The sequence below is a fragment of the Erinaceus europaeus genome, chromosome 13, assembly GCF_950295315.1.
Source record: "Erinaceus europaeus chromosome 13, mEriEur2.1, whole genome shotgun sequence".
NCBI classification, from domain to species: domain Eukaryota; kingdom Metazoa; phylum Chordata; class Mammalia; order Eulipotyphla; family Erinaceidae; genus Erinaceus; species Erinaceus europaeus.
In genome coordinates this window covers 9,311,251-9,320,979 of record NC_080174.1, presented here as the reverse complement: position 1 = coordinate 9,320,979, position 9,729 = coordinate 9,311,251, and the positions used below count along the sequence as shown (strand labels likewise).

The following is a 9,729-nucleotide window of genomic DNA, read 5'->3' as shown; positions in this document are numbered from 1 at the left end:
ACCACTAAAAGAACTTTGGTCCATACTTCCAGAGGGGGAGAAGTGTTAGGGGAAGATGGCTACAGGGCTTTGAACCCCAATTCCATCAAGACTCAGAGAACAGGAAAAAAGGAAGGATATTCGGAAGTAGTAACAGGTGTAGATGTGACTTAGGAAGAGAAGTCACAATTACAAACTAGTGCAGGTGTGACTTACAGAGGAAGAGAAGGTAGGATCAAGGTGGGGAAAAGGATATATATGTATGAAGGTAGATAGCTTTATAAATAATAATCGACCCATATCTGTGACCTTGGGAGAACCACTGCAGTTTCCAATGGAAGGAATTAGGGACACAGAACTCGTGAGATCATGAAAATGGTATGGAATTACACCCCTGTTATCTCATAATTTTGTAAATCAATATTAAATGACTAACAAAAAATTTAAAGAAAATAAATAAATTCCTTGGCGCAAAGCGCAAGGACCAGCATAAAAATCCCAGTTCCAGCCCCTGGCTCCCCACCCTGCAGGGGAGTCGCTTCAAAGGTGGTGAAGCAGGTCTGCAGGTGTCTATCTTTCCCTCCCCCTCTCTGTCTTCCCCTCCTCTCTCCATTTCTCTCTGTCCTGTCCAACACTGATGACAGCAATAAAAACAATAATAATAACTACAACAACAATAAAACAACCAGGGCCACAAAAGGGGGGGGAAATAGCCTCCAGGAGCAGTGAATTCATAGTGCAGGCACTGAGCCCCAGAAATAACTCTGAAGGCAAAAAAAAGAAAAGAAATAAATTCAACCAAAAAAAAAGTTAACCATTTTCCTAAAGGCATCTAGTTCACTCTTAAGCAAGATCAAGTTAAATACAAAGCACTAGCAAGGATTCCTCTTGCAGTACAATCTTGCCCACTAAGGACAGCGTGTCTGAATGATTGGTCATGGATGAACATAGAATGATCTCAAGGATGCACAAGCCCTGCGGGCAGGTAAGGATTAGACAAACATCATCAGTATTTCAGGCCTTCAATGACACAGTTAGGTGGCCTCACTTAGCGTGAGGCCACTCCACTTTCTTAGAGTCTATTTTAAAGTTGAAGACACATCTGTCCCTCTTTGGCTCTTCACAAAGCTGAGGTCTGCTTGAGTGGACAAGGAAATGGGTTCAATTATACTGTTACTCTCAATCCTACCCTGTGGACCAAGGCCATTCAAATGGGCTTTATGCTATAGTGAGTCTTCTCATCTACTCTGCCCATGGACGGGACCAGAACAAGGTAGCAGCTACTGGGAACCTGAAATGGACCAAGTGGGACCAGAGAGATTGAATTGGGTTTTATTTTAATTTTTGTATTCTTTTTTTTTTCCTCCAGGGTTATTGCTGGGCTCGGTGCCTGCACCATGAATCCACCGCTCCTGGAGGCCATTTTTCCCCCTTTTTTTGTTGCCCTAGTTGTTGCAGCCTCGTTGCGGTTATTATTGCCATTGTTGACGTTGCTTTGTTGTTGGATAGGACAGAGAGAAATGGAGAGAGGAGGGGAAGACAGAGAGAGGGGGGGAGAAAGATAGACACCTGCAGACCTGCTTCACCGCCCGTGAAGCGACTCCCCTGCAGGTGGGGAGCCGGGGGCTCGAACCGGGATCCTTATGCGGGTCCCTGCGCTTTGCGCCACGTGTGCTTAACCCACTGCGCCACCGCCCGACCTCCAATTTTTGTATTCTTTATTATTGGATAGAGACAGAGAGAAATTGATAGGGGGAGGAGGAAATAGAGAGGGAGAGAGACAGAGAGACACCTGCAGCCCTGCTTCACCACTCGCGATGCTTTCCCCCTGCAGGTGGCAACCAGGGGCTTGAACATGAGTCCTTGTGCACTGTAATGTGTGCACTTACTCAGGTGTGCCACTGGCTGGCCCCAGTTTTATTTTAATTTTACATAGCTGCAAATAAATACAAGCTATCCCACTGGGTTTTGAAAGAGCTCAGGAGTTGGACTTCATTTCTGAGAAGCAATGCTGGTTCCACCGCAGAGCACAAGTCCTTCACCGGAGTCACCTCCTCAGTCAAGCTCAGTGTCCACACAAGGCAGTGCTCCTCTGTGCTGTGTCCGCACCACTTCACAGTCCGTCTACACAGCACTTCTGGAACTGTAATCTCTAGCACTTGGCTATTTCAGGCTCCTATTCTTTCTCTCTGCTCTTTGCCTTTGAGAGACTTTGATTTCTTTCATTCCCCCCCCCCTTACTTCTAATTCTATTAATTTCCTGTCCAGCAGCAAATCAACATCCACTAACCTAGGTTTTCATAAAATAATAATAATAATAATAATAATAATAAACCTTTTACAACACCAGGGTCAACCACTGATATAAAGATATAAATTAACTGCTGGGGGGGGAGAGGCAGGGAATGTGTGTGGAGGGGACAGTGATTGTTAGAGGCAAAACACATCATCAATTCACATATGCTGTCATCTATTCGGTGCCAACAAATTAACTTCATTCTATCCCTGATACATTTATTACGGGAATATTTACTTGCCCCGAGTCCTTTGCTTTGGTGTATGATGGTAGAAAAAGACCTAAATTAGGGGGAGAGAGTTTCGCACACACATGTCATCATGGGGTGATGAGGGGCTGTACCCCTGTGTCAACAAGTTGACTATGAACTGTGACCCCCACCAATAAAGTGATTTAGGAAACAACAGTATTTACACAGGAGATTGCATTAAGACTATAGACAGTGCAGTAAAATTCTTCTACAAACCTTCCCCAAGCCTCCCCCAAAAGGCATGCTCAACTGTAAAGTCTCTTGGGAACCTGTCAAATGTATTCCCCAGAACTCTACTGCATGAAGCCAGAGTCTGAGGTCAGACATTTATCTACAAAGGAAATTACAAGGAAATTGTAGGAGATAAAACACAGCTTTTGCTTCTGGCATCTGTCCAGCTTTGTTCAGCTTCATCTAATATTTTTTTTGGGGGGGGACGGGGGTAAAGGAAGGCAGCCGTCACCTGGAGCAGCCCACCTGATGTGACAGCACAAAGTGCCTCTAGTCCATCCTTCCTTCCCTGCACCTCAAGGTGGGGAATTCAAAGGGATTTTGCTTATCTTCAAAAGCATCCTCCCTGAGCAGGGATGGCAATGGGCAGAAAAGACCCAAAAAAAGCTATGCTTGCAGGAAATAAACTCCAATGTGATTTACTGTGGTGAACAACAGTTTTAATAATAAGCAGGATTGTCAAATGTCTTTGGGAGAGAGCAAAGCACATATGCACGTAAATCGTGGGCCACATCAGGGGAGTGTGACTGCACAGATGGGGGAAACAGACACCACCGCTGCTTCCCTGAAGAGCACAGAAGACCCCAGTGCTCAGCAAAGCCTGCCCCTCCACCAACGCTCACCTCACTGTGTCCCAGTGACCCCCAAGTGACAGATTATTTATCAGCCACCAAGAAGCTCCCCAAATAAGACCTTGGTGTATCTCAGAGCCAGACAGGGCCCTATCCTTTAAAAAAAAAAAAGGACATACACAATGTGGCAGGTTATATAATCAGTGGAAAGCAGCCCCAGTAATGGGCAAAGAATCAGGGGCACATTCTCTCCCACTGCCCTTTGTGATTCCATTGTATATTGTCCTGGCTCGAGGCCCCAACACTGAAAACCCAGCCCAGGTGCTGCTGGGTGTCACCAAATCCTGACAGTTCCAGAAAAAAACCAAAATGGATCAAGCCAATGCCATGGTGTGGTGACAGACAAGTGAAGATCTCACCCCATGCCCACCCATTTATAAACTCAGGGGCACTGCAGGTAGGAGAGGTCCCATCTAAAGGAGGCATCCAGAAGCCACAGGTGCACAGAAAGAGTCGGGTCCTGGAAGAATCTTCCGTTCCAGCCAAAATTCAGTCATCTGCAAAATGTTAACTGACTTCACTATTTTTCTCCCTTTAGCTACCGCTGTGTAGCTGGGCTGTTGCAAATACAATCGTGTTTAACTATCGCAAATATTTGAGTAACGCAGATGCTTTTAACAGTGCCGGGAATAGACATGAAAACCAGAGCCCGTTTCTCACTTCTGTGTAGAAGGACACACTCTCTTCACTCGTTTCCATCTCTGTCTTTATCAAGGATAACAAGATCAACTAATGCAGGCTTTTTCTGCAAAAGATAACTTCTTCCTGTGAAGTGCAACACAGAAAATGTTCTGGATTTGGGAGGAACTGACAACCCCTGAAACAGCAACTTCACTCTACCTTTGCAGTGTAGGGGAAGCTGGGAAACACATAAATGAATGGTTGTTTTCCAATAAAACCTTATTTTCCAAAAGGGGCAGTGGGAGGGGGGGGTCAGAGAGATAGCTCAATGGGTAAGGTGTACGTGCCTCATACTGGAACCCCAGCACATGGTGTCACAGTTTTGGGGGGAAGCTCTGGTTCTCTGGTCTTTATCTTTCTATCTGAATTAAAACAAAACAAACAAAAAAGGGAGTCTGGGGAAGCTATCACGGGAAGGGATTGGATACAGAGTTCTGGAGGTGGGAATTGTGTGGAATTGTACCCCTCTTATCCTATAGCCTTGTCAATATTTCCATTTTATAAATAAAACTCTTTTAAAAGCAGCCTGGTAGTTAAATCACACATGCATAAGCACCAGCTCCACATTAAATAATAAGTGACAATAGTAATGAAAGATAGTGGATCGGGTTTGGGGAGACAGCATAATGGCTCTGCTAATGACTTTCATGCCTAACAATCCAGGTTCAACCCCCAACACAACTTTAAACTAGCTGTCATCTCTGCCTGCCCACCCCCACCCCCAGGCCTTTTGCCTCCAGGGTTGTTGCTGGGGCTTGATGCCTATACTATGAATCCACTGCTCCTGGGGGTCATTTTTTTTTTCCATTTTAGTGAACAGGACAGAGAGAAATTGAGAGGGAAGGGAAGAGAGAAAGAAAGAAAGAGAGAGAGAAATGTAGTAATCTGCAGACCTGCTTCACTGTTTGCGAAGTGACACCACCACCTCCCACCCTGCACCCCACCCCTGCAGGTGAGGAGTCAGGGGATCAAACCAGGATCCTTGTGCTGATCCTTGCACTTTGTACTATGTGCGATTCACCTGGTGCACCATCGTCTGATCCTGCTTCTCTCTCCACCCCTGTATTTCTCTCATTAAAATTAATAAAGTATTTTATGACATGGACATATATTTTTAAAAAAAAGAGAGTGGGTCAGATTTAGCTTATAGGTCATAGTTTATCAGCTCTTCAACAACTGATTTCTTTCTATTCTCTCTGACTTTTTTTTTTTTTTTTGCAATGCTGGGGCCTGGCACACGGACTGTCTCTCTACTTCAGGGCTTACTTTTTTATTATTTTAATTCACATCCAGAAGAAAAGAGAAGAAAAGAAAAGAAGGAGAAAGAGATGGCAGCACTGATCCACCATCTGTGGGGCCTCCCTCGACCCCATAGTGCTTCTACTTAGCACTGGGACATACACCCAGGGCCCCAAGCACAGTAAGGTGTGTGCATGTGGTCCACCATGGGAGCAATCCCTCCAGCCCCACTTCCCACCTTACATCATCTTCAGCTTAGGCTTTAACTTCAACCCGTCATTATTCAATAGCAATAAGCTAAATCACAAAGGATGCAGACATAGGAGACTGAGACAGAAGACCAGCATGGTACAGAGAGCCCTTTGCTCTGAACTCACCAGTGCACAGAGTAGGTCGACAGCCTCCAACACAAGCTCCTGGTGTCCGATCCGTGTGACACCGAGCTCCTCCAGATCCTGATGAGAGATTTGCAGCAGCTGCTCCCCATTGATCTTCTCCCGCTCAAACTTGTGGACATACTGCTGCAGGCAATCGTCCAAGCCTACCAGAAAAGGCACAAAAGAAAAATCACTATAGTCATTCTGTTTCCTTTCTTCAAATGGCTATTTTACACCTGAGTGTAAAAGCAACTTCTGGAGTCTCCACTTACACTACACTTATTGACTGTCTATGTATTGCGTATCTCCACTGACCTTGCAGGTATGTGCTCATCTCATTTTGTACCTTACCTGGGAGAAAAAGGGTATCGACATTCAATTGCTGATTTTCATTCAGTTAAGAAACATTTTTGGTATTCTCAGAAGGCTAGAAATGGACAGTCTACTCTATGACCCTACGATCTCTCTCCTGGGGTTATATCCTAAGGAACCCAACACACCCATCCAAAAAGATTTAGGAAGACCTATGTTCATAGCAGCACAATTTGTAATAGGCAAAACCTGGAAGCAACCCAGGTGTCCAACAACAGATGAGTGGCTGAGAAAGTTGTGGTCTGTATACACAATGGGATACTACTCAGCTATTAAGAATGGTAAATTTGTCTTCTTTAACTCATCTTGGGTGGAGCTTGAAGGTATCGTGTTAAGTGAGATAAGCCAGAAAGAGAAGGATGAATATGGGATGATCTCACTCAAGAACAGAAGTTGAAAAATAAGAACAGAGGGGAAGATACAGAGCAGAACTTGGACTGGGTTTGGTGTACTGCACCAAAGTAAAGGACTAACGGGGGCTTTCAGGACCTGGTGCATGATGGTAGATGCATGATGGTGGATGAGGGCCTAGGTGTGGGGTTGGAGCGTTTAGCAGAGAATTGAGAAATTTTACACATGTACCAACAACTGTATTTACCACTGACTATAAACCATTTATTCCCCAATAAAAAAAATTCTAAAGAAGCATCTTGTGTCTTATACTATAATGCAATGCTCAGTGCTAAGCAGTGAACTTCCAACATCCAAACCAATTTTCAGCTTACAACATAACATTGTCACATGGCTGTCACAGTTTTATGACAGTTATCAACTGAGAGAATAAACAAGGAACCCCGGCTGACATGAATGCCAGTTTTCTGTACTTAGTTTGTCTATTTGCAAAGCATCTCTTCCTTTGAGACACTATCACTACCGGTTTCCCAGTGGAGGTGATCTCACTGGGCTGGCCTACCTAGATGCTTGCCACAGGATTCTATCTACTGGCTTGCTATAGGTTACGGAGTGGTCATGTGACCCAACGACAGCCAATCAAAATCTCCCTGATACTTGGTAAACCAACATGGGAAATCAGAAGGTCTTTTTCCTTTGCAAATGGAAACCATGAGGATGTTCAAAGTCTTTTTTTTTTTCTGATCAAGTTTCTGGGAAATAAATCAATTTGAGAGACAAAGAGAGACTTGTTAATAGCTTACAAGTCCCAGGACTTAACACTCTGTAAAGATATTTCTATCTCTAGCATTATTCACATATTAAACTAAACTCTTTATATATATATACTTTAAATTTAAGTTGGTTTGTGCTGAGTTTCTGTCCCCAGTAAAAGAAAAAAAAAAATGAAGGTCTGGAGAAGGAAGCAGCACTGGTTCCAGAGAAAGGCCACAGGAAGTAGGTTAGCTTACGGGAATGCTTTAAGGTGAATGCAACCACCAACAATTCTGTATTCTGATGCTCTTATATAATAAAGTAGGGGAGCCATATAGTATCTTAAAGCATTTTTTGTGTTTTTTTTTTCATTTGTTTTGTTTTGTTTCCCTGTATATACACAGGAACTCTCTAGTCTACTTGAATAGTCTTGCTGGAATAAAACTTTACCCAGAGTCAATGGAGTTACTCAGACCTGTTGTAATAAGGGACACCTCCACATTTTTGAAAGATGAGGTTTACATAAATTCAATTCCAATGGAAAGAATAAAAGTTCAACAGTGAAAAAAGTGTATGTGGGAGGTGTGTCGCTGTGTCCCCTCCCAACACACACACACACACACACACACACACACACACACACACACGATTTACTTCTCATAAAGATTTACTATGTAAGATTCCCTACACTGGGAAAAGAAGACACAAGGACCATAAGAAGTACTAAGGCAGAAGCAGAAGAAGCTTCAGTGTTGTGGTGTTTCTCCTCTCTCTTTCTTTCTTTCTTTCTTTCTTTCTTTCTTTCTTTCTTTCTTTCTTTCTTTCTTTTTTTTTTGCCTCCAGGGTTACTGCAGGGGCTCAGTGCCAGCACAAGGAATCCACTGTTCCTGGCAGCCATTTTTTTCTCTCCACCCCCACCCCCAATTTTATTCGATAGAATAGAGAGAAACTGAGAGGGGAGGGGAAGATAGAGAGGAAGACAGAAGATTGACACCTGCAGATCTGCTTCACCACTTGTGAAGCATCCCCACTGCAGGTGGGGATCAGGGGGCTCAAAGCTGGGTTTTAGAGAGGTTCTGTCTCTCTATCTGAATGAAAAAAGTGGTCAAGGGTGGTGAAATCATGCAGGCAAGAAGACTGGTTTCACTAAATAACAGTAACTAATAATTACAGATTTCATTTGTCATCAAATTTCAGAACATCTGTGTTATATATGTGTTTCTGTTTCCCTCTCCTGGACTCTAATGTTGATGAAAATCATAGGCCCCAGGAATTCAAAATGCAGTTCAACTTGGAAACAGCATCTCTGAAGTGGGGGTTTAAGTTAAAATGAGGTCACATGCAAGGGTCTTAACTTAATATGACTGCGTCTTTATACAAGGAAGTACACAGAGAAGGAAGAAAATGAGAAGACAGTGGGAGAGAAGAAGGAATCTACAAGCCAAGGGCAGAAGCCTCGAAAGAACTAAACTCTGCCTGCCACTAAACAAGAACCTACTGAAGCAGAAGGTAAATTTGTGTTCACAGTGCCACACAAGGCAACTTTGAATATTAAGCAGAAATAAAGATGAAATCAGTCTTTCCATTTCATTAACTGTGAACGTTAATTCTGTGAAGGGACAAGAGAGGATTCCAGACGTACATTTTAGAAGTAGCTTCTAGAGCACTGTAGAATATTTTAGACAAAGAGAAGGATGAGGATGAGGATGAAGTGGAAGGTAGGACAACATTCTAGTGGGGAAGGGTGTTATAAAAAGAGATTGAGACCTGAAGGATCTAGAAAATTTCCTTGAAAGGAGAGATCAAAATTGTTTTGAAGACCTCCAGGAATATGAATGATCCAACCTCAAATAATCAGATGATTCCAGAGATGTCAGAGAATGACCAAGTAGAAGAATCATTTTGTAACCTGCTCAAAGTCAAAGCTGTAGCGCCTTAAAGAGTTCCCCACAAGGAACACTCATATATTGAATATGCTAGGATTTAGATTATATTGTCCTCAGTTTTATTATTCCAATACATCATAGCTATTGTTCAGTCATTCTATTGTTTTGTATACGATTAAACATTTATAAACCACCAAATGCAACTATCAGGCCATCCCACAATGGAGGGGGAATTTCCCAATATCGAGTGGTTTTAGAATTTGCAATGAAGCATACACTTTTACTTATTTGTCAAATGTAGCTACGTGCCAGTTCCTTGCCTCAAGGAATTTACAGAAAGTCTAGCAGGACTGAGAGAAATGCATAATTAAATAAAATTAGATTAAACACATTCCAGTTACACAAATTAGATTAAACACATAATTCAATGTGAAAGAGCCATGAAGGAAACGAATGGACTCCCACAGTCTAGAATGCCTCCCACAGCAAGAGGCGGCCCTAAACTTCCTCCAGTATCACTCAGTTCCTGTGCTGTTGAAATTGTCCTCAACCACCACCACCCTCCCACGTCCCAATCTGTGAAGGAGAACAGAAATCACTCATCCCACACACAGGAAGTGGTGGAAGTGGCTAAGAGTCTGAGCTCCTATCTTAAATCCACGTTTTGGAACCAGGGCAAAGC

At 43.2% G+C, this 9,729-nt stretch overlaps 1 protein-coding gene across 3 annotated transcripts in view; it reads right to left on the bottom strand.

Annotated features, from left to right (window-relative positions):
* CNKSR3 (CNKSR family member 3) overlaps positions 1-9,729 on the bottom strand; it is a 124,078-nt gene that overhangs the window by 38,691 nt on the left and 75,658 nt on the right. For all 3 annotated transcript variants that reach the window (XM_060205301.1, XM_060205302.1, XM_060205303.1), the window contains one exon: positions 5,686-5,849. In XM_060205301.1, coding sequence (XP_060061284.1) covers positions 5,686-5,849 — 164 coding nt within the window. The remainder of the gene's footprint in view (positions 1-5,685; positions 5,850-9,729) is intronic.